We start from the raw sequence: 24,968 nt of genomic DNA, 5'->3' as shown, positions 1-24,968 counted from the left end.
GGAGATGAGGAGGAACTGCTTTTCCCAGAGGGTGGTAAATCTGTGGAATTCTGTACCCAACAAAGCAGTGGAGGCTACCTCAGTAAATATATTTAAGACCAGGTTGGATAAATTTTTGCATAGTAGGGGAATTAAAGGTTGTGGGGAAGAGGCAGGTAGGTGGAGGTGAGTCCATGGCTAGATTAGCCATGAATTTATTGAATGGCGGAGCAGGCTTGATGGGCCAGATGCTCCTATTTCTTGTGTTCTTATGTAACATTCAGGGTGGCATTTAGAACCACAGTCCTGCATTTCCCACACTGTCAGTCACCTGCTGCACCACCTGTGGCAGACTCTGAGGCCTCAGCAGTTACCTCAGAATCCACAGAACAGGAGTGAAAGCAAGTTGCCCTTAATCCCAAGGGACTGCCAAAAGAGAAAGAAGAAGAATGTTCATAAACACAAGAGATTCCGAATAGCAAACATAAAATACTGGAGGAGCTCAGCAGGTCAGGCATCATCTATGGAAAGGAATAAACAGTTGATGTTTTGGGCTGAGACCCTTCATGACTTAATCATCAGGACTCTTGTGTTGAAAATGAGTACTCGTGTCTTTTTCTAAGATCTTTTCCCAAATCCAACTGGCTTCGATAGCAGCATACACAAAATGCTGGAGGAACTCAGCAGGCCAGGCAGCATCTATGGAAATGAGTAAACAGTCAACGTTTTGGGCTGAGACCCTTCGTTAGGAGTCCCGATGAAGAGTCTCGGCCCAAAACGTCAACTGTTTACACTTTTCCATAGATGCTGCCTGGCTTGCTGAGTTCCATCAGCATCTTGTGTGTGTTGCTTGGATTTCCAGATTCTGTAGATTTTCTCGTGTTTGTGGATTAGATAGCATAGACTCTGCTTGTGATCTACTGTGATAATCCTTGTGCCTTCCTTGTATACCAGAGGCCATTACCACCCTCCAGAAAACAGCTCGCAGGACTGCATTGCTGTGTTAGCTGGACATTACACAGGCACATGACTCTATTCAATGAGCATTAACATAGGCTTAAAGCTTCCCCAGTATGGAAGCAGTTTTTCAGATTGCCAGCATTTACTCTACATAGAGACTTGTAGCTAAAGCTGAGGCTGAATTAATGTCAAGCAGCATTGAAGCGTAAAACAGTACCACGTTTTAAGGTCCAGCTTGAGTGGCCTTGTAGAGTCTGGCAGCAAGGCACACAGGGAAGCGGGTAAGTAAGCATTGAAGCTTGAGACACTGCTTGACAAATAAAAGTTCTACGGTGCAGTGAGAGTCTGTTAGTGCTTTATCCAATCATCATAATAGAGAGCCTCTTTCCCTTTGAGGGAATTGGTGAATTACAGGGGCAGCTGCGCAGTATGGAACAAGTTTCCAGCTTCCGTTCATCCCTCCAGGCTGATGCTGGCATGAATGGACTTGACCAGTGCTGGCAATTGCAACTTAGAAGGGAAGAAGTGAGCCCTAGTGAGTGGCCAGGCAAAGATGTTGTGAAAACACCCACTTTTTATTTGCATACATATTGCCGTCATGTTGCCAATGCTCAGGAGTCTCTTGCTATAAATAGTTGGGTCTAATTTGATCCCTGGAGCTGCATTGCATGCCACGACCTTGTTGGGAGAGTAAGGAAGTTTTTTTTTTGTTTGTAACTGGCTTTTCCTATTGTGCTAACATTGATTCATGCAACAGAGATGATAACTGAATAAGCGTTTTTAAAATTACTGTGAAAGTTTGGATTATTCTGCTGTACATTGTACTCCCACTGTGCTGGGCAATCACAAGGCTTTGGCTCTTGGTGCTGATCCCACAGATTCTGTATGGAAAACACTTTTTACGAAGGTCAACAGAGGGCGTGAAGAACCTCTGAATAGTTACTTGTGAAATTGTTGGAATCGTGACACTGGGGGATAGATCACACAAATGCTTTGGAAACAGTCTTATTTTGGTGTTGATAACCATCATGTTAGTTAGTTTTATTTTGGTGTTGATAATCATCATGTCAGTTTCTTGCTAACCATTCAGCATCCACAAGACTTGTCCTTGTATGGATGAGATGGGCTGAAGGGCCTTTTTTATACTGTATAGCAGATTCTATTTACATCAAGGAATATTGGAAACACATTTATTTTTGAGCCTTAGAATTCGTGGAGAGACAGAAAAGTGCACACGATCAACCCCAGGAACTGCGGCAATTCTACTGATTGTACGTGTGATTGACTATTCAGTTATATTGTCCCAAATGATTAACTCAGAACAATCTGTTCCTTGAATGCCAAATAAAACTGGGTTTAAAAATGAATGAACTCCCATTTAAGACAGAGGAGATGATAAGTTTTTCTCTCAGGGGGTCGCGAGTCGTTGGTAATCCATTTCAGGAGGAGTAGAACCAAATGTCTTTGAAGGCAGAGAGTGGTAAATTTTTGGTAGGCAGGGAGGTGAAAATTAGGCAAGTATGTTGGGGTTTTCGATAGAGATCAGCCACGATCTTACTGAATGCCAGAGCGGGCTCAAGGAGGTTGAGTAGCTGCTTCCTTCTCATAATTTTAACATGTTAGTGTGGCGATAATAACTGGTCTCACCTCCTGATTAACCAACACACACAAAATGCTGGAGGAACTCAGCAGGCCAGTCAGCATCTATGGAAAAGAGTGAACCATCACCGTTTGGGCCGAGACCCTTCAGCAGAACTGGAGAAAAAAGATGAGAGGTCAAAGCAAGAAGGTGGGGGGGGGGTAGGAAGAAATACAAGGTAATAGATGATGGGTGAAGGTCAAACTGGGAATGGTGAAGTAAAGAGCTGGGAAGTCAATTGGTGAACGAGATAAAGGGCTGGAGAAGGTAGCAGACCATGGAAGAAAGGGAAGGGGGAGGAGCACCAGAGGGAGGTGATGGACAGGTAAGGAGATAAGGTGAGAGAGGGGAATGGGAAATAGTGAAGGAGAGGGGAGGCCATTACCACAAGTTGGAGAAATCGATGTTCATGCCAGACAGAAGATGAGATGTGTCTCCTCCATCCTGAGGGTAGCCTCATCTTGGCACAAGAGGAGGCTGTGGATTGACATGTCAGAATGGCAATCGGAATTAAAATGTTTGGCCACCAGGCAGTTCTGCTTGTGGTGGATGCTCGACAAAGTGGTCCTCCAATTTACGATGGGTCTCACCAAAGTAGAAGAGGCTGCGTTGAGAGCACCAGACACGATAGATAATCCCAGCAGATTCGCAGGTGAAGGAGAGAGATTAGTGGTGAGGGATGAATGGACAAGGGAATCATGGAGGGAGTGATCCCTATGGGAAGCAGAGGGGAGGGGAAGGTAAATATATGTTTATTGGTAGGATCCCTTTGGAGATGGTCTAAGTTGCGGAGGATAATGTGTTGGATGCGGAGTCTGATGGGGTGGTGGGTAAGGGCAAAAGGGTCTCTATCACTATTATGGCAGCAGGAAGATGGGGTGAGTGCAGATGTATGGGAAATGGAGGGGATGCAGTTGAGGGCAGCATTAATAGTAGAGGGAGGGAAATTCTGTTCAAAGGAGGAGGACATCTCTAATGTCCTGGAGTGGAAAGTCATGTCCTGGAAACAGATGTGGTGGAGGCAAAAAAAATGAGAAAAGGGAATAGCATTTTTACAGGAGGTAGGGTGGGAAAAGGTATAGTCAAGATAACCGTGGGAATCAGTATGCTTATGAAAGATGTCAGTTGACAATTTGTCTCTCGAGATGGAGACAGATCAAGAAAGAGGAGGGAGATGTCAGAGATGGACCAGGTGAATTTTGGGGCAGGGTGGAAGTTAGGCAAAGTTGATAAAAGCATGGTGCATGAAGCAGCACCAAGCCCTCATTGATATTGGGAGCATAACTGAGGAGTGTTTCAAACATGCTCTGTTCTACAGAGCCAATGAGGTAGCAGGCATAGCTTGGGCCCATGTGAGTGTGCATGTCTATCCCTCCTGTTTGGAGAAAGTGGGAGGAGGTGAAGGAAAAATTGTTGGATGAGGACCAGTTCTGCCAGACGGAGGAAGGTGGTGGTGGAGGGGGATTGGTTGATTCTTTTGTCAAGAAAGAAGCAGAGGGCTTTGAGATCACCTTGGTGGGGGACTTCAGGAAGGGTATGACGAGGGAACATGAACCAATCCTCATAGAGGAATCAGAAGTGGAGAGAGGGAGCAACTTCAAATTCCTGAGTATCAAGATCTCTGAGGATCTAACCTGGTCCCAACATTTTGATGCAGCTATAAAGAAGGCAAGACAGCAGCTATATTTCATTAGGAGTTTGAGGAGATTTGGTTTGTCACCAAAATCACTCCCAGCTTCTGCAGATGTACCGTGGAGGGAATTCTGACAGGTCGCATCACTGTCTGGTATTGGGCGGGGGGAATGGGTGGTGCTACTGCACAAGATTGAAAGAAGCTACAGAAAGTTCTAAACTTAGTCAGCTCCATCATGGGAATTAGCCTTCATAATATCCAATATATTTTCAAGGAGCAGTGCCTTAGAAAGGTGGCGTCCATTATTCAGGACCTCCATCACCCAGGATATGCCCCCTTCTCATTGCTACAGTCAGGAAGGAGGGATGGAAGCCTGAAGGCACATACTTGGCAATTCAGGAACAGCTCCTTCCCCTGTCTTATGATTTCTAAATGGACATTGAATCCATTGGTAGACTTTTCTGTTTCTGGGCATTTGGTGTTTCCATACTGAGCCGTGATGCAAAGAGTTAGGATACTCTCCACTGTGCAGGAGTTTTGTCAAAGTTTTAACTGGCATTACGAATCTACACAAACTTCTAAGAAAGTAGAGGTGCTGTTGTGCTTTCTTTGTGTGCCGCTTGTGTGCTGGTCCCAGGACAGATCCTGTGATAACGCCAAGGAACTTAAAGTTACTGGTCTTCTCCATCTCCGATCCCCTAATGAGGACTGGCTCATGGACATTCAGTTTCTTCCTCCTGCTGTTGATAATCAGCTCTTTGATTTTGCTCATGGTTAATGAGGTGGTTGTTGTGGCACCATTCAACCAGATTTTCAATCTCCCTCCTATACACTGTTTTGTCACCACCTTTGATTCGTATAGCACCAGCAAATTTAAATATGGCGTTGGAGATGTACTTAGGCATACAACCCGTACAAGGTAAAGCAATAACAATGCAGAATTAAGTGTAAAAGTCTCAGAGAAAGTGCAGTGCAGTTGGACTGTTAGGTTGCAAGATCATAACGAAGCAGATTGTGAGGTCGAGTTGATTTTATCATACTAAGGAGTGAATCAATAGTCTCATAAGAGGGATAGAAGATGTTCTTGAGCACAGGTGTGGAGGAGGGAGCAGGAGGCTCACCAGAAGTGGGCCCCAGTCCGACACAATGTCCCGAGGGAAACAGTGAAGACAGACTACACGTTAGAGTACCAGGCCTGCCATCTCAGAGAAGTTTGTGGAGGGCAATGAAGTGGGCTACCTTTGAGAGCTGGTCCACCGCTGTGATGATCAGCATGGCCCTGTGAGAAGGTGGAAAACCCATGATGACATCCATGGCAACGTGGGACCACAGGCATCGAGGGACCAATAGGGGCTGCAGGACCCCAAAGGGCTGTTGGTTGAAGGAATTGAACTGGGCACATTTGAGGGCTGGCAGCGACTAGCTGACATACATCTGTGATCATGGTGGGCCACCAGAACTGGTATTGCAGAAAATCCAGAGTCTGTCATGTGCTTGGATAGCTGTAAGGGAGTGAAGAGCAGGTCTACTGGAGTGCCTCAGAGTGCAGGGCTGCCAACACATATGTGTGATTGTCAGGTATGTTGGCTAGCGCATGCTCATTCTTTTGGGGCTTGTGGGTCTCAAGATCCCAGAGAATTGGGGCAAGGATATGCAAGGATGGAATGATGGGCTGAGGGTCGATCTCTATTTCAGCTGGGTCAAACTGTCATGAGAGGGTATCTGCCTTAGTGTTCTTGGAGCTAGGCTGGTAGGAGATAAAGTTGAATTGTTTGAAGAAGACGGCCTAGTGAGCCCGACATGGATTGAGTTGGCGGGACTGTTGTATGGATATGAGGTTCTGGTGGTCAATCCAGATCAGGAAGGGCTAATTTTTCCCATTAACCAATGTCTCCATTCCTCCAAGGTCCATTTAATGGTCAGTAGCTCCCTGTCTCCTACTCCATAACAGCGCTGTGTAGAGTTGTACCTATGCAAGAAGAAGGCACAAGGGTGTGTCTTCCCCGTCTGATCCTTGCTGGATGACCCCGGTGCTCACATCAGATGTGTGCATCTTACCATGAAATGTCTGAGGGGTTCAGATGGTGGAGAATGGGAGCAGTGGTGAAGCATCTCTTGAGCTGTTGGGGCTATTCAACGATGGTTTGCACTTCCTCTAGGTCCATGGTTATGCTTTTGGGTAAAAGGGTGTAACCTAGGAAGGAAATAACTGGGGAGGGGAGCTGGCATTTTTCTAACTTGCAATACAGTTGTCTTTTGAGGAGACGCTGAAGGACTGAATGGACATGACAGACTTGGGCTTGGGGGTCTTTAGAGAAGATGAGGATGTCGTTGAGGTAGATGAGCACATACCTATGTTATGTGTCTTGGAGGATTTCGTTGATGAAGGCTTGGAAAACAGTTGGACTGTTGGAAAGTCTGAAAGGCTCCACCAAGTATTTGTAGTGGCCTGTGGGTGTTCTGAATGCCATATTCCACTCATCTCCCTGGCACATGCGTATCAGGGTGTGTGCACTCCATAGATCCAGTTTGGTGAAGATCTGGGTCCTGTGGAGTGTTTCAAATGCATTATCCTTCAAGGGGAGAGAGTAGTGGTTCTTAACGGTAATTTTGTTGAGTCCACAGTAGTTGATGTAGGGTTGAAGACCCCCATCTTTCTTTATCACAAAGAAGAATCGTGCACTCTTTGAAGATTGGGATAGTTGAATGAAGCCATGCTGTAGCACTTCGGCTTGGGTCTCAGGAGGGGAGAGGGAGAACAGACTGCCTTGGGCAGTGGTGGTGCCCGGGAGGAAGTCGATCGAGTGGTTCTGTGGTCTATAAGGTGGCAGGGTGCTGCATTCCCTTTAACTGAAGACGATGGTTAAGTCGTGGTATTTCTGTGGGAGTTTGGTGAGGTCAACTGTTTCCTTTGCCTCCACAGATTCATGGGGTGAAGTCTGCTAAGATTGCAGACAGGTAGGTCCCCATTTCAGTAGCGAAATGGATGACCAGATAAAGTGAGGGTCGTGGAGAGCCAGGGGTTACCTAAGACGAGAGGAGTGTTGGGTGAGTCAATAAGGAGGAATTGAATGGTGCTCGCCAATGCTCATGCATAGGCTGTGTGTGCCTCAGACCGTCCCAGATGCCGGGGACATCAGTCAATGGCTGTGATACAGAAGGGGTGAGAGATAGGCTCACAGTAGGGAGTCCAAGCTGTGCACAGAGTCCGATCCAGAAAGCTGCCTGCTGCACCGGAATCCAGCGGAGCCTCCTGTGTGCACAGAGCCGTCAGGGTGTGGAGGAGGATAGAGAGAGTGGGTCTGGCACGGAAAAGCGGCCGGGGAGCTGACCAGATAGAAGGCTCATCTCCAACTGGTGGTGCTGTTTCCCTTGATGCAGTGGCCATTTGATGCATGGGTGTTTGGCTGTTCTTCAACACAATTTATTTCTGCACCGATGCTCATGCTCTTGGAGTGGGGGTGGGGGGGGGCTTAAGGGAGCTCTCCCTACCTGCATAGGTTCTGGAGGCATTTCGGATGAGGGTCCTGCAGCCTGAAATGGTTCTGCGAATAGAACTCTGGTTCAGGCTGATGAGGGTCGTTCCATAAGACGCTTGTCAATTCAGAGGCCCAGAATGATCAGGCTTTTAAGGTTGGTGAGAGGCCGTAATAGTAATGGGCCAGCAGTGCTTCCACATTCCCACTGCACTTTGCCACAAGGACCCTGAACTCCATAGTGTAACTCAGCACCAAGCATGAGCCTTGATGCAGGCAAAGTATCCGATCTGCTGACCCCATCCACTTCCCAGATGGTCAAAAACCCAGTGCATCTCAGCAGTGACTTCCTCATATTTATCGCAAATGGTTGTTTTATTGTCCCAGTTAGTGGCGGCCCAGGCCAGAACTTGTGTAGTCAAGAGAGAGATGACAAAGGGAATTTAGGCTCAGTCTATAGAATACAGAGGCAGCTGGAGCTCAAATTGTAAGATACACTGGAACAGGAGGTTGCAGTATCAGGTTGGGGGTTTGTCAAAAAGTTCAGGCACCAGAATCTGGGACTGCAAGGGAGGTAATTGACGGGCACGGTGTTGTTGTATCGAAACAGAGAGTTGGTTGAGAGAGGAGAACAGATAGTCAATGGTTTCCTGCTGCTTCTGGATCATGTGCTCCTATCGATGGATGACTTCCTTTAGGTGAGCAAACTCTGCTGGGTTAATCTCTGGTTCACTCATCCAGTTAGGAAATGTAGAAGAGGCTTGACCCAAAAGCAGAACAATGGAGATGATTCAGCAGTGAGCAATAACTTAAATAAACTGCAAAATAAATAGCCAAGAGGGGCCACATAACAGGAGAGTACAGGTACTTACAATAAGGCAACAATGTAACTGAAGGGCCAGGGGCAACACACACAAAATGCTGACGGAACCCAGCAGACCAGGCAGCATCTATGGAAAAAAGTACAGTCGATGTTTCGGGCCGAAACCCTTCATCTTGCTTAAGGGTCTCAGCCCGAAACATCGACTGTACTCTTTTCCATAGATGCTGCCTGGTCTGCTGGGTTCCTCCAGCATTTTGTGTGTATTCCTTGGATTTCCAGCATCTGCAGATTTCAGAATCAGAATCAGGTTTATTATCACCAGCATGTGTCATGAAGTTTGCTAACTTAGCGGAAGATTTTTAAAAATGTGCAAAAAACAGAAATACTGTATTTTAAAAAGTGAGGTAGTGTCCAAAGCTTCAATGTCCATTTAGGAATCGGATGGCAGAGGGGAAGAAGCTGTTCCTGAATCGCTGAGTGTGTGTCTTCAGGCTTCTGTACCTCCTACCTGATGGTAACAGTGAGAAAAGGGCATGCCCTGGGTGCTGGAGATCCTTAGCAATGGACGCTGCCTTTCTGAGACACCGCTCCCTAAAGATGTCCTGAGTACTTTGTAGGCTGGTATCCAAGATGGAACCGACTAAATTCACAACCCTCTGCAGCTTCTTTCGGTCCTATGCAGTAGCCCCTCCATACCAGACAGTGATGCAGCCTGTCAGAATGCTCTCCACGGTACAACTATAGAAGTTTTTGAGTGTATTTGTTGACATGCCAAATCGCTTCAAACTCCTAATAAAGTATAGCCGCTGTCTTGCCTTCTTTATAACTGCATTGATATGTTGGGGCCACGATAGATCCTCAGAGAACTTGACACGCAGGAACTTGAAGCTGCTCACTCTCTCCACTTCTGATCCTTCTATGAGGATTGGTATGTGTTCCTTCGTCTTACCCTTCCTGAAGTCCACAATCAGCTCTTTCGTCTTACTGACATTGAGTGCCAGCTTGTTGCTGTGGCACCACTCTACTAGTTGGCATATCTCACTCCTGTACGTCCCCTTGTCACCACCTGAGATTCTACCAACAATGGTTGTATCGTCAGCAAATTTATAGATGGTATTTGAGCTATGCTTAGCCACACAGTCGTGGGTATAGAGAGAGTAGAGCAGTGGGCTAAGCACACATCCCTGAGGTGCACCAGTGTTGAATGTCAGCGAGGAGGAGAATATATTACCAATCCACACAGATTGTGGTCTTCTGGTTAGGAAGTCGAGGATCCAATTGCAGAGAGAGGTACAGAGGCCCAGGTTCTGCAACTTCTCAATCAGGATTATAGGAATGATGGTGTTAAATGCTGAGCTATAGTCTATGAACAGCATGCTGACATGGGTGCTTGTGTTGTCCAGGTGGTCTAAAGCCATGTGAAGAGCCATTGAGATTGCATCTGCCGTTGACCTATTGTGGCGATAGGCAAATTGCAGTTGGTCCAGGTCCTTGCTGAGGCAGGAGTTCAGTCTAGTCGTGACCAACCTCTCAAAGCATTTCATCACTGTGGATGTGAGTGCTACTGGGCGATAGTCATTAAGGCAGCCCACAGTATTCTTCTTAGGCACTGGTATAATTTCTCTTGTTTGTGAAGGCTTGGGGCAACTGTTTCAGGCTGGCTTGTTCAATTGGTGAACAAGGACTGTTGTTCTTCATCTTGTAAAGTTTGATAGTGGTTGTCAGACCAGCTCAAGGTGCATTACTACCACCTACTGAGTTGGAGTGGAGCAAAGAGACAGGAAGTATGCCCCCTAAATTCCCTCCCCCCAAAAATATAAACTCAAATCATATCAAAAAGCCTAATGCTTTTCAGAAAGTCATCTACACACTTACAGTTATATGCATTAAAATGGCAGTGACATTCTAACAAACTTCCCATGTTAAACTGTCTGTCCCAGAGATCTCAATTTAGCAATTAGATGTTCCTTTGCACTTCAGAGGAACTTCATTCCTATAATACATAAGGCCATAAGACAAAGGAGCAGAAGTAGGCCATTCGGCCCATCGAGTCTGCTCTAGAAATACATGCGGCACCATTTCTTTACAAGTGAACTCCTTACAAATGCCCACATCATGAATATTAATTCTGAACAGGGAATTATTCAGCATAGTATATCCAATACATAAATGTGAGTGTAACTGCTTCCCTCCTTTTATATCCATCTCCCAGAAGGATTCCCACCTTCCTCTGGATTTTGTGTAAATGCCATCCTTTCCTTTCCTTATCCCAAATTTGTTGCCACAGTGATCAAATGGACCTTTTTAATTATGGCTTTCATCTCCCCTTTATGCAAAGACACCATTATATTTATGTCCTTAATTTTAAGTGATTGCTTGGCTAGAATGCCTGCCACCTTGTTTCCTTCAACCCCAACATGGGCAGGGACACGAATGAAATGTATACACAGGCCTAGACTCTGCAGCCTCAACAGAGGTTGTCCAAGTTCAAGAACAATGTCTGGCCTACAATTTGAAATACCTGCTTAATAGATATCAAGACTGAGAACAAATCAGAGCACAGAAGTACATAATCAGGCCATACTTCTTTGACCTATTCCAAAGCTAAAATGATCATGACTATCCCAAATATGAATACCAATGCTTTGGTTGATAATCTTTTCTTAATAGTCACCTGAAACTTTGGAATATAAACAGAAACACCTGAATGACTTGTCACTGGATCTTTTGAACCATTTGTGTAGATATGTAAAACGCCGAAATATCTGCCTTTTTATATATGGCTGAACTTCCTGTGTCACTGTAAAACAATCATTCTTCATCTTAATATTTTCCTGAAGGCCCAAATCAACCACAGGCAAGGGAAAAAACAATGGAGGAGAGACAAAAGGGGTACACTGGGACCATAACCCATAGTAAACAGCCCAAGATTTTGTGCTCATTTATTTCCCATCCACCCCAAACTGAAGACCTGACAAATACAATACTCCCAACACTCTACTAATGTTGGCAATATTGATGACAAATTTTATGTCCTCTTGCGTCAATCTAATAAACAATTGCTAACTGTAACCTGCATAGATGTAAAGGTACATAGTCATAGTCATACTTTATTGATCCCAGGGGAAATTGGTATTCGTTACAGTTGCACCATAAATAATTAAATAGTAATAAAACCATAAATAATTAAATAGTAATATGTAAATTATGCCAGGAAATAAGTCCAGGACCAGCCTATTGGCTCAGGGTGTCTGACCCGCCAAGGGAGGAGCTGTAAAGTTTGATGGCCACAGGCAGGAATGACTTCCTATGACGCTCTGTGCTGCATCTCGGTGGAATGAGTCTCCGGCTGAATGTACTCCTGTGCCCATCCAGTACATTATGTAGTGGATGGGAGACATTGTGCAAGATGGCATGCAACTTAGACAGCATCCACTTTTCAGACACCACCGTCAGAGAGTCCAGTTCCATCCCCACAACATCACGGGCCTGTGACAGGAATCCAGGACGGATTCCTGTCACAGCATGTGGACAGGTGGACTAGGGGGAAAGCCATACTAGATCTAGTACTAGGTAATGAACCGGGTCAGGTCACAGATCTCTCAGTGGGTGAGCATCTGGGGGACAGTGACCACTGCTCCCTGGCCTTTAGCATTATCATGGAAAAGGATAGAATCAGAGAGGACAGGAACATCTTTAATTGGGGAAGGGCAAATTATGAGGCTATAAGGCTAGAACTTGGGGGTGTGAATTGGGATGATGTTTTTACAGGGAAATGTACTATGGACATGTGGTCAATGTTTAGAGATCTCTTACAGGATGTTAGTGGATGGAGCACATTGTCCAAGATGGCATGCAACTTGGACAGCATCCTCTTTTCAGACACCACCGTGAGAGAGTCCAGTTCCATCCCCACAACATCACCGGCCTTATGAATGAGTACAAATGGCCGTACTTTACCCATTTCTACCAGTGATGCTGAAATTGGGGATGATTTAATAACACCACAACATAATCTTAGTGCTTGAGCTTGAACTTTATCTCCGGACTGCTGGTCAAGCTGACCCATAAGCAAAATATCCATAATCAAAGACAGATCTGATTAAAGCAATATACATTTGCTTAAGTGACCTTTTACTCACAGCCCCCCATCACACTCAGCTAAGCACCTGAGCACATTAAGGACTTTTTTTTACGCCTCTAGAATTTTATTCACATGCACCTTCCATGTTAGCCTTGTGTCCATCCACGTACTTAGAAATTCTACCACTGACTCTTGTTTAAGAGAGTAACCGTATAACTTGAGATCAATTGTGGGTGTAATGTTCCTTTTAGAAACAAACAGATAACTTGAGTCTTTGCAACGGAAAATTTAAACCCTACTGATGTCTCCATTCCTCTAATTCATTAATAGCGGCCTGCATTTTCCAAACTATATAATTTATATTCCTGCTTCTCTTCCACTTGCACCATTGTCAGCATATAGTGATTTGGAAATGTCTGAGCCAATATTTAAGACAATATCATTAATAATAATAAAAACAAATAGGTTTCCCTGAGGAGTCCCATTCTCTATCTGGTGCTCCTTAGAGAGTGCTCCTAACTTTCATCTTTCTGTCACATGAAAAATCTTGAATCCATTTGAACATCTACCATCTCTTTTCCAGTTTAAGCAGCAGCCCTTGTGTCCATTACATATCAAAAGCTTTCTCTGCATCAAAGAAAACTACCACCACCGATTCTTTATTAACTTGGGCTTTATGAATATCAGGTTCCAAATTTAACGCAGAGCCCATGGTCATTTTCCCTTTATGAAATCCAGATTGGTTTACAGCTAATTTTCCATTCCATTATCTTGCATGCATGTGAAGTTAGTGAAATAGGTCTATAACTGGAAGGATCTCATTGATCATTATGGGGTTTCAACATAGGGATAACAACCACCTATTTCCAGGAAGGAGGAAGTTGTCCTTTAACCACAGAATTTTAAAATATCAAAGGATATGGTGAGAAGACAGGTGTATGGGGTTGAGGGGGATCCGGGATCAGCCATGATGGAATGGCGGGGTAGACTCGATGGGCTGAATGGCCTAATTCTGCTCCTATGTTTTATGGTCTTATGGTCTTAAAACCAACAAAGGTTTTGAATCCGATAACCATGTAAACAAATATCATCTTTCCCAGGCAATGTCTGACCAGCACTATTAATGGCTCTTTTAAGTTCAGACAAAGTAAATTTTACATCCAAACAGGAACTGAAACATTTTTCTCAGAAATCTGAGGATTGCTTGCCAAAACATTCTCTATAAGACCTTGACTTAAATTGGCCAGACTATGTACACTGACAAATGGTTTTTGATAATTATGCTTTTTCAGAGTCAACCTTCTCCCCACCTTACAAAGCCAATAGTGCGTCAAGTTTTCTAATTCCCCCATTTTTTTTTAATTGTACCCTAACTTCCCCTACCCGGATCTCTTTCCCAATGGTATCACAGTACATTCTCCAATACATTTTCTTTGCCCTTCTCGCTACTTTTCTAACTATAGCTTGAGCTTGTATGAAAGATGAATAGGAGTAACACTGCCTAGCTTTTCTAAAAACTTTATTCCCCTCCTTCATTGTCATCATTTACATTCATCCATCCATCAGGGAATGGCTCTTCTTTTATCATCTCCCAACAATCTGGGAATTGATTCCTGAGCTGTTCAGTTGTCACTGAGCTATTAAGGTATTATTACTCAACTCAATATCCTCCAAATGATCAGGAAATCTGCTTTTACATAAATCATCAAATGAAGCCCAATTGGCCTTTTCGAAATTCCATCTGGGATATGAGAAACTTCCTTCTAATACACAGCTATTGCCATTGTACATTGTATGATTATTCCCCATTGTTGTATCACTATACACTTCCCAGTTACACACACTTGCTAGATCCTCAGATGCCAGTGTGAGGTCTATAGCAGAAACAGTGTTGTTAAATAGATTTATCCTTGTACTCCTACTGTCGTTTAAGCACAGCAAGCACTTTTCTTCCAGAAAGTCTTCCAGCACCATCCCATCATATTTGTGTCACTACAATGCCACACAGTACTATGAGCATAAAATTGCCATACCATATGACCATTTCAACCCAGGCTTTCCAATATATCAGGTGTTGACCTTTCTCAAGGGTTATATAAAATTATTGTCTGTACTTAACTATTCTTTCCCCAAACTTTAACTGCAATTGACTCATAAACAGCCCCAATCACCAAAACTCTGTGCTACCCTATTCTGACAAATGTAGTCACTCCTCCTCCATTGTCCATTTTCCGATTGCATATTATATCAACGTAACCTAGTATCTTAAAATGTAGACAAGATTTCAACTAGGTGTCCTGTATACATATAACATCAGATTTATTTGGAAAATCTTCAGTAAGTTTCTTAAACTCTTGACCATTAGCTAATACGCTTCTAGCATTCCATTGTGAAATTAGAAAAAATACATTTACAACCCCCTTTTGAAGTCTGATCATTATCTACCCTTCCTTGCAAAGCATCATTAATAACTTCGAGAGTTAAGTCTTTTATCTCTAGAAGTTACTCTGCAGCTTTTAATATAATTTTATTTTCTTCTACCCTACTTTTAGTTTGTGCTGTTCAAAAGTTTCAAAGGTACATTTAATGTCAGAGAACAGTATACAATATACATCCTGAAATGCCTTTTTTTCGCAGCCATCTACGAAAACAGAGGAGTGCCCCAAAGAATGAATGACAGTTAAATGTTAGAACCCCAAAGCACCCCCTCAGTTCCCCTGTCTCCCTCCCATAAGGAGCAGCAAAGTAACAATCCCCCCTCCCCCACCAGCAAAAAAAAAGCATCAGCACCCACCACTGAGCACTCAAGCGTGAGCAAAGCAACAGCAAAGACACAGACTTGCAGTACTCCAAAGACTACTTGTTCACCCATATTCGACATTCCACAGGCTCGCTCTTGCCCTAATAAGGGAGAAGATGTCTCCGTTTCACAGCGAGAGGGGAGACGTAACAAACAACTCACTGATTTATGATGTTAAAGGTCCGTTACATTGCTTTTTTCGAGATCTCGGGTCTCTGGTCACACAGCTGTAGGTATTCTGACTCCCCCGACGACACACAGACCTCCTGCTATGGCACCGACCTTCGATCCGCCTGTCTCCAGAGCCCCGAGGTCCTAGGCCTCCAAAGTCGAGCCGAACTGTTAGCCTGAGCCCTTGGCATGCCGATCAACAGCCAGTTGTGAAACCCCGAGAGTGTGTCTCATTCCCGCAAAGAACTGTAGTCAGCATGTAACTCCAGGTCAGGGTCTTCGAAAGAGCCCTGAAAGGGAAAAATAGAGATATTAAAGATGAAAATATAGCTGTTTCCGAAGATGCAAGCAAAGGAGTTGCCATTTAGCGCCATCATCACTTCACTTCGCCGCTCTAGTAAACACTTACTAGAAGAAGGCCTGACACTAACAATGATATTGGTGTGTCCTGCCTGCTCTTGAAGCCAACTCATCAACGTTTTTCTCAAACATGCTCCTCTTAATGGAGCCTGGAGTAACTTTTAATATTTATCCCAAAGCAAATGACTGCAGATGCTGGAAATCCACAAAAAAAAAACAGCAGGCCAGGCACCATCTATGAAGAGAGGAGAATTAACATTTTAGGTTGGTAACCTTTCATTAGAACCAGAAAATGTTAAGTTGTAGGAAAGTTAAAAGATGTGGAGGACAGGAGAGACTGAATGATACAGGGGCGGGTGGGGGGTGCACGGAGGTCACAGTGCAAGATAGGACAGTGAAGTGGAAAAATATAGAAACACATGACTGGTCTGAAGGAGGTAGAAATGGGAGCTGAATAGTTGTCAAAAGGGAAATATTGTAGACACTGGGTAATTCATTCTCTGACAACTTGTGCTCAGTCCAAACATGAGATGTTATGCATTGATCTTCATTGGAACAGTGTATTTGGCCAGGAACAGAGAAGTCAGAGTTAAGAGCCGGTTTTAGCATTAACCGGCATTTAGCCGGTTAAACGTAGGGATCACAGACTACATCTCCCCTCCAATAATGAAAGCAACTTGCATTGAAATAGTACCTTTAATGTGTACAAAATGCTCTCTAGTATCCGAGATGTAACCTGGCGAGAATATATGGCAAGTGAAAGGAGGTGTTAGAAGCTATGGTTGAATGTTTGATCAGGGATGGATATTAAGCAAAGTACAACAGTGATAAAGAGGAGTCTGGTCTGGGGAGGGAATTGGTATGGCTGTCCATGGTGTGGTTGGTATGTAGCTCTCACAATCTGCTTTAACGATCTTCTCAAAGCCAGTGTTATGCTTCATCTTTGAAAAGACTAAGGTAGTAAACTGTCTTGATTTCACCTTGGTCTTTTAAACCAACACCATATTTTTGTGATTTTAACATTATAGAAAGCATGGGGAAGTGGAGTCACTGGGGAAAAATCTAATGTTCTTACCCCCAGAATTGCCTTTGGCCATCAATTAATTGTTCCCAAGGTTTTTCTGCATTACTTCTATGTGTACATTTCTTCAGTTGACTTCTGATCCCTTCCTTTGATTATCTCTGTGTGCTCAGTCTGAGGTGAGTTACCAATCCCCAGCTCACACTGCCTGACCACAGAACAATGTGCTTTCCCAACTTTGTTTTGATGGGATTCATTGGTGTTTGGAAATACTTATAATTCTCTCCCTTGCCCTCTTACCTCCTCTCTCTCTGCATCACCGGCCTTTGTCCTGCCCCAGTCCTATATACAGTGAATGCTGCGGATCTGGCACTGATCACGTAGAATATAGATTTCTACCATAGCTTACTACTTTCTGCATGAGGTATTTCTGGGGCTTATCTGGCTGATATGTTATATTCTCTTTTTTTTTACTAAATCCTATTTGTCTTACCAAAACAACTCAGTATATTTAAAGCAACACACAAATTGAGAGTTACCTCAGATTTTTTTTAAGTGGCTAAAATAATATTGATTAGGGGGGTCAAATTAAAGGTTTTATGACCATTAAAAGTTAACACATGATTCAAAAAGAGAATACCGGAAACACTTTTCAGGTCAGACAGCATTGCAGAAAAGAAACGGAGTTAACTTTTCAGTCAGATTTAATTTATGCCAATCACCTATCCTTATTCAGCATGGCTCTTGTACTCTTGGTAACACCACCAATCCTGGCTCTGCAAAATCTTTCAAATCTACTGACAGGATGGATGACCAATGTCTGTATCCTCCCCCAGGATAACATCCCCAGCATTGAGGCTGATGTTCATGGTCAACAGTTCCAGTGGGTGGGCCACATGTTCCTTATCCTGTAACAAGCACCCAAGACCTAGCTCTGTCACAGAAGGAGCTATCTGGGAGGACAGAGGGAAAAAAAAACTTTCATGAATTATCTCAAAGTCTACATAGAAATTGTAATGTCCTCCCTGGTTTTGAGAATCCCTTGATTGCTCAAAATGGACGAGGAGCCTCTAAGAAGGCACTGAGATTTTCAAGTCACTTCAAGAATCATGGAATTGAGAGATATGGGCCAGCCGTCAACCATCTGTTTGTATTAATCCTGTTTTGATCCCATTCTCCCAACCTTTCCATCAAATTGCCACAGATTCTACAACTTGTGTACACACAGGAACACTTTACATCAGCCTGTTAACTTACCAACCCACATGTAGTGAAGGAATCCCGGGTAGTCACATAAAGAACATGCACACTCTATGCAGACAGGATCTGAGGTCAGATTCTCTCACTGAGGCTGTGGGTCTTGCATTGCTGGTGTAAGAACCCTGATAGTTACCATGATGTGTGACACCTGTTATGAACATTACACTTTGATTGAGACGTGCGAAATCAGCATCTCCCCTTTCCCCTGCATGTGAAGAAACAATTTTTCCTGGTTGCCTTTCAAGTGTGCTTGTGGTTGTCTTGCAGTTGCTTTGGGACAAAGGAAGGAGAGTCTTCCCACAGAGCAGCCTGGCATCAATGGAATGGATAAGCTGTTCCAAGACCTTGGCAACTCAATACTGTCAGAAGGGGACCTGATACTACAGGTAAATGAAGTTTCAGGATATTTCTTCACTTCTTCATACGGCTTTTTTGCTTCAAGGGATGGGTAGATGGGGAGAAAGCAATCTCAGGTTTAATTTCTGCTTTGCAAGCTGGAACACTGTACTGTATCTGGTATACCAGGGCAGTGCTGGGGTGCTGTACTGTCAGAAGCACTGCCCTTTGGGCCATGGTATGTAGGAGCAATATTGGGGCATTTGGCCTATTGAGCCTGCACTGCTGTTTCTTCATTGTTGATTTATTATCCCTCTCAAGTTTGTTCTGCTGCCTTCTCCCCACAACCTTCGACACATTGAATAGTCAAGAATCTATCAACCTTTCCTTTAAATACACCCAGTGACTTGGGCTCCACAGCTGTCTGTGGCAATGAATTCCACAGATTCACCACCCTCCGGCTAAAGAAATTCCTCCTCGGTTGATACAATTAAGCAAAACTCACTCAGTGAAAATCATGTAGCACACTTTTAAACAGGAATCACCATTGTAATGAAGGTTGTGGACCAAGTGTTGGTAAATGGGTTAATATAGAAGGGTACTTGATAGAATGGACATGGTAAGGAGGGAAAACAACTCTGTGCCTGTTTCCCAGCCTTACTAAATGGCATACCTACCTTCTTCATAGGCTGAGATTAGATTAGATTCAACTTTATTCTCATTGTGCTGAGTACAGATACAAAGCCAATGAAATGCAGTTAGCATCTGACCAGAAATGCAAAGAATAGTGTTATTTACAAAATAACTGCGAATAAAAAGTGCTACAGCACACAAATATAAAAGTACTGAGACAGTACAATATGGGTGCAATACTGCTTAGTGCTGTGATGTGAGGTTGAGCAGGGTCACAGCCTCAGGGAAGAAGCTCTTCCTGTGCCTGCTGGTGTGGGAACGGAGGCTCATGTAGTGCCTACTGGATGGGAGGAGAGTAAAAAGTCCATGGTTAGGGTGAGATGCATCCTTGATAATGCTTTTCACCCTGCCCAGGCAGCGTTTATGGTAGATGTTCTCAATGGTGGACAATTGGGTGCCGATAATCTGCTAGGCGGTTTTCATCACACGCTGGAGTGCTTTGTGGTCCGATACGGGACAATTGCCATACCACACTGAGATGCAGTTGGTGAGTATGCTCTCAATGTACAGCGGTAAAAGTCCGTCAGTATCCTGGGACAGAGGTGAGCTTTCTTCATGCTCCGCAGGAAATAAAGGCGCTGTTGTAACGATACAAAACATTGGTAGGATTGCACATGGAGTATTGTGTACAGTTCTAGTTGCTACACTATAGGAAGGATGTGGTGAGAATAAAGAGAGTGCAGAAGAGATTCACCAGGATGTTACATGTAATGGAGGACTTCAGTTACAAGAAGAGATTGGGTATACTGGGTTTATTCTTACTAGAACATAGTAGGCTGAGGGATGACCTTACAGAGATTTATAAAATGATGAGGGTGTAGCCTGGGTTGATGCTTAGTGTTTTTCCCAGTGCCAGGAGTCTTAAAACTAGAAAGCAGAGGTTTAAAGTGAGAAGGGAGAAATTTAAAGGGGACCTGAAGGGCAAGTTTTTCCACACAGAGGGTAGTGGTTATATGGAACGAGCTGCCACTAAAGGTGCTAGAGGCAGATAAGTTACACTGTTTGAACAGGTACTTGGATAGAGGTATGCAAGTCTAATGCAGCCAAAAGGGAGAAGTGCAGATATCATCACAGTCAGCATGGATGAGTTGGGCCAAAGGCCTTGTGTCTGTGTTATATAGCTCTTTGACTCTCTGACTAACATTATGAAAGGAAATATCAATTGGCCATTTATCACATTTATATGTTTTGGAATTTTTCCTGGATATGGCAACCTTTTGTGAGTAAAAACAGAAAATGTGGATATACTCAAGTCGGTCAGGTGGCATCTGTGGAGAGTGAAACAGAGTGTAAGCATCAGGTGGAAAGACTATTCAGCATAATAGCAAAAGTGAGAAAGTGGAATGAAGAACACAAGAAGACTGCAGATGCTGGAATCTGGATCAACACACTAAGAAGCCAGAGGAATTCAACAGGGCAGGCAGTATCTATGGAGAGAAATGGGCAGTCAATGTTTCAATTTGAGACCCTTCATGCAAGTGAGATTTAAGTTTCAACAAAGAGTGGGAGAGGGTTGGATAGGACAAATGGAAGATCTCTAATAGAGTAAGGTCAGTTGATTTCAATGTTTACAGGACTGTTTGCTTGATCGTTAATGAGGGAGGTTAGGGAGAGAAAAGCCAAACTAAAGGATATATTAACACTGAGACGTAGGTCATAGTTGTTGTTGAACTTGAAACCCAAAGGAGGATGCTGGAAATATTCAGCAGATCAGGCAGTATCTGTGGGGAGTGAACAACTCAGTTAAGATTGCAGAAGGTGATCTAATAGCAGAACTGGCCATTTTGATACCAGCAGAGAAAGCATATTGTCTGATATTCTTGAATTCCGAATCGAGACCTGAAGGTTATAGTGTGCCCAGATGGTTGTGGAGTGCTGTTCCTCAAGCTTACATTGGCCATTATTTGGAGAATTCTCCTCTTGGTGGAATTGTTGGTCTCAAGTGTTCAATATCTTCTTTGCTTCCAGGCTCTGAATGGATTTGTCCTGGTAGTGACAGCAGAAGGTGACATCTTCTATGCATCTCCCACTGTGCAGGAGTACCTGGGCTTCCATCAGGTCAGTAGCAGAACTCGTAACATCAGAGAGGGCAAGGAGCAGGAACAATGATATGGTGTTGGACAGCATCAATACTGGATGCGAAGGGTGGGGGGATACAGTTCTCACCTTAGATGATAAATCAAATCAAAATCAAATCGAGTTTAATTATTATTCAAGCTGTACATGAATATAGCCAAATGGGACAGCATTCCTCCAGGGCCAAGGTGTGAAAACATATATGCGCATTCAAAATAGTGAGAAAGAAAATTAAAGAATGTAATCACTCAAGAAAACACATTTTTAGTCTGAGACCTTGAGCGACAAATCCCTCAAGTTGGTTCCCAGCAGTCCAGCCTGTAATTCCACCAGTCCAACACTGGAGGGCAGCATCTATGCGAGAGGTTACCCCCCCAACTGAGTGCGAATACCACACTACATTGCCTCTGGCATCTCCTCACCTGGACTGTAGCAGCAGGCAAGCCTGCAGCTTGAGGCCTCGACCTCACAACAGAGGCAACACTGCTACCTCGCCCTCTATCTCCCCACCAAACAAAGGAAATAGCCCTGCAGCAATCGGTGTTCAACAGGGTCTTGCGATCGCAAAATAAAGTTCGAGTGGAAGGAGTTGCCCACAGAACAGATTGAAAATTGGTTAATTGGGGGTGTGATGGAGAAGGTTACATTTTGCTCTGTGTCATTGTTTATCAGCTGACAGTGATGATAGTAATTACCCCTACAGTCATCGTTGACTGCAAGAGGTTGGTTTTGGTGCATCTTTCATTTTGTGAATCTTGTGGGCCTGAGAGCAGGAACCAATATTTATCCCTCATTCATTGTCTTTGTAACCCTTACCACACTATGGGCTTTTATTATATTGTGTTTCTACAATGATGTCTCAAGGAAACCTAAGAAGTAAAAACAGAAGGATACCATTAGCCCCTTGAACCTGCTCTACCATTTAATAAGGTCATGGCATATCTTTCACAGTAACATCACTTCCTGCACTAACCTGAAAGTTATGCTGTTCTTTGTAATAACTTAATTCTTTCCCATCCTCCCACAACCAAGGGGAGACAAAACAAAAACAAGAATACCCTAGGGCCTTTAGAGTGTCATACTATGGAAAAGAAATTCTGATCATTTTGCCTTTTCCCTGTTTAGACTGCTGTCATGCACCAGCCTGTCTTTGAACTGATCCATCCTGAAGATCGGGATGAGTTTTGGCGGCAGCTGCACTGGGCACTAAACCCATCACCGCCTTCCACTGTGGATCAATCAGAACCAGGTAAGAAAATGCATCCCTCAGGAAGCTGTTTATTTGTTAGTCTTGACACCTGCAGAGGTTGGGGGATGGTTTACTTAACATCCCTATATCCCCTTGTTTCTGAACAGATTAATAAAGAGCAATGGGAACTGAGTGGTGTTGGGTCATGTAGTACTTGCCTCTCGCAAACACATCCTCATCTGGGAGATCTGCAGCAGAACTTTGGGGTTGAGGTCTGACCCACTTCAGGGTTGGCAAATCTTTTTGAGACCGTGTGCCCAAATTGACGATAATCTTCTAAAAATTCTCTCGTGCCGTGGTAATTTTGAGCAGAGATTATCATTGATTGGCATATTAGTAACAATAATTATAAACTTTTTTAAGAAAAAGGATGAGCCCTGTTGCTTATATATGTGTATTTATTGTTTTATAAAAGTATAACAGAGATTGAAATAAATGAAGCATTTCAGAAAACATGGTCAAAAATTAGTCATCTTAATCCTTTAAGAAGACAATTGCAAAATATTATTTTTTATAATTTCTAAATAATATTATTATTGAAACTGTTTGCTATCGAAATACTGATGTGTACACCAGATCTGTGAGAATTTCAAAGTGTATCATCAAACGCCACATGTTCTTGCAATCGTCCAGTTAGCGTCAAGTCAAACTGAGCTGTTTCCTGTGAAAAGATCTCACTGCTGTTGGGTTGTAAAAAAATCATTCACAGCTTTATTTGGCAGTAAAGATAAACATTATGTATCTTTTAATTATGGCTGGGGTTTAAAGAATTTAGGGTTGGCACTAGATGCTGCATGCCAGCAGAATTTTTGTGTGTGACACCTTCGATGTTCATGCTGCAGATTTGCAACCCCTGCCATGTCCATTCCAATAAAATGTTCTTTCACTTCAGTGATATTGGGCAACTCCTACCCTGTCTCCTGGAATACTGTGCGGTTTAGCCGCTTTACCTAAAGCAAAAGGACATAGTCACATTGGAGGCAACTTAAAAGAAGATTTACCAAGCTAATTCCTGGATCGAAGGGGTTGTCCTATCAAGAGAGGCTAAACAGTTTCTTGCAGGTTGGAAGAATGAGGAATGGCCTTATTCAAACATATAAGACCCGAAACGGGCTTAACTGGATAGATACGAGGAAATCTGCAGACACTGGAAATTCAAGCAACACGCACAAAATGCTGGTGGAACGCAGCCGGCCAGACAGCGTCTATTGGAAGAGGTACAGTCGACGTTTCGGGCCGAGACACTTCGTTAGTCCTGACAAAAGGTCTCGGCCCAAAACGTTGACTGTACCTCTTCCAATAGATGCTGCCTGGCCTTCTGCATTCCACCAGCATTTTGTGCGTGTTGCTTAACTGGGTAGATGTTAGGATGTCATCATGTTGTAGGAGAGTTACAAACAAGGGACATGGTTACAAAATATTGGACCAGTCAATTAAAGCTGAAGTGCATTGAAATTTCTTCTCTCAGAGGGCAGTGAATCTCTCGAATTCTCCACCCCCGAGGATGGTAGAAGTGGATCATTAGATATAGCTAAGGTAGAGATAGATAAATATTGCAAAGAGTGGTCCTCTTAGGGGCATGGGAAACCAGCACAGGAGAAGAGTTGAAGCCAGCATAGATCAGCTATAATCCCATTGAAAGGTGGGCAGGCTTCTGGGGCCTGGTAGCCAACTCTTGCTCCTATTTTCTTGTGTTCTTGTGTCTCAGTTGAACTGTTGAAATGCGTGAGTTTCTCAATGCCTTTGATGCTGCCAGCTAACTGTTGCAACTTGTATACTTGTATTTGGTTCCCTTCCCATCTTCAACTCTGTGCAAATCCACGCTCATCCAAAACCAGGATCGCAATTCACCTCAGGTCTTGTTCATCTCTTGCCCCACCAACCTATTTCCTGCTGACTCATGTTGGCATTTTTTTTCTTGTTCTCTTTTTGCACTATTTATTAAACATATAGTGTGTATAATAACAACATATTTTATGACCTATGCCAGTGATATTAAATCTGATTCTGAATTCTCAACCTTGTTTTCAAACTTATGTTAGGACTTGCTGCTTCCAGCCTCTGCATCCTCTTCTAACCCTATCTCTCCCCCACCCCCCCAATTATCTGCGCTCTTCCAGTTCTGCTCCTTGCGTATTTTAATTGCTCCACCATTGATGGCCATGTCTTCAGATGCTCAGGCTCAAGAGTTCCTTCAAACATCCTCTTCAGCCCTGTAATTCTCTTTGATTGCCTTCTTAGAGCCTTCACCTTTTGACCCACCTCGTAGTCACTTATCCTAGTAGCTCTTTATTTGCCTCACTGACAGAAGTGATTTTATTGATGCTGCTCCCATTAGACACATTGGGGCATTTTGTTATATTACGGTATGTCAGTGCATCCATTGCAGTACTAAATGATTATCCTCA

At 43.6% G+C, this 24,968-nt stretch overlaps 1 protein-coding gene across 3 annotated transcripts in view; it reads left to right on the top strand.

Moving 5' to 3' along the window:
* The window catches only part of LOC134340478 (aryl hydrocarbon receptor-like), a 169,469-nt gene that overhangs the window by 67,995 nt on the left and 76,506 nt on the right, over positions 1 to 24,968 (top strand). For all 3 annotated transcript variants that reach the window (XM_063037788.1, XM_063037787.1, XM_063037789.1), the window contains exons 3-5: positions 18,474 to 18,592; positions 21,204 to 21,293; positions 22,437 to 22,560. In XM_063037788.1, coding sequence (XP_062893858.1) covers positions 18,474 to 18,592; positions 21,204 to 21,293; positions 22,437 to 22,560 — 333 coding nt within the window. The remainder of the gene's footprint in view (positions 1 to 18,473; positions 18,593 to 21,203; positions 21,294 to 22,436; positions 22,561 to 24,968) is intronic.

Source organism: Mobula hypostoma, chromosome X1 (genome assembly GCF_963921235.1).
Source record: "Mobula hypostoma chromosome X1, sMobHyp1.1, whole genome shotgun sequence".
NCBI classification, from domain to species: domain Eukaryota; kingdom Metazoa; phylum Chordata; class Chondrichthyes; order Myliobatiformes; family Myliobatidae; genus Mobula; species Mobula hypostoma.
Note: the sequence above shows the minus strand (reverse complement) of the source record. Positions and strands in the feature narration are given on the sequence as shown.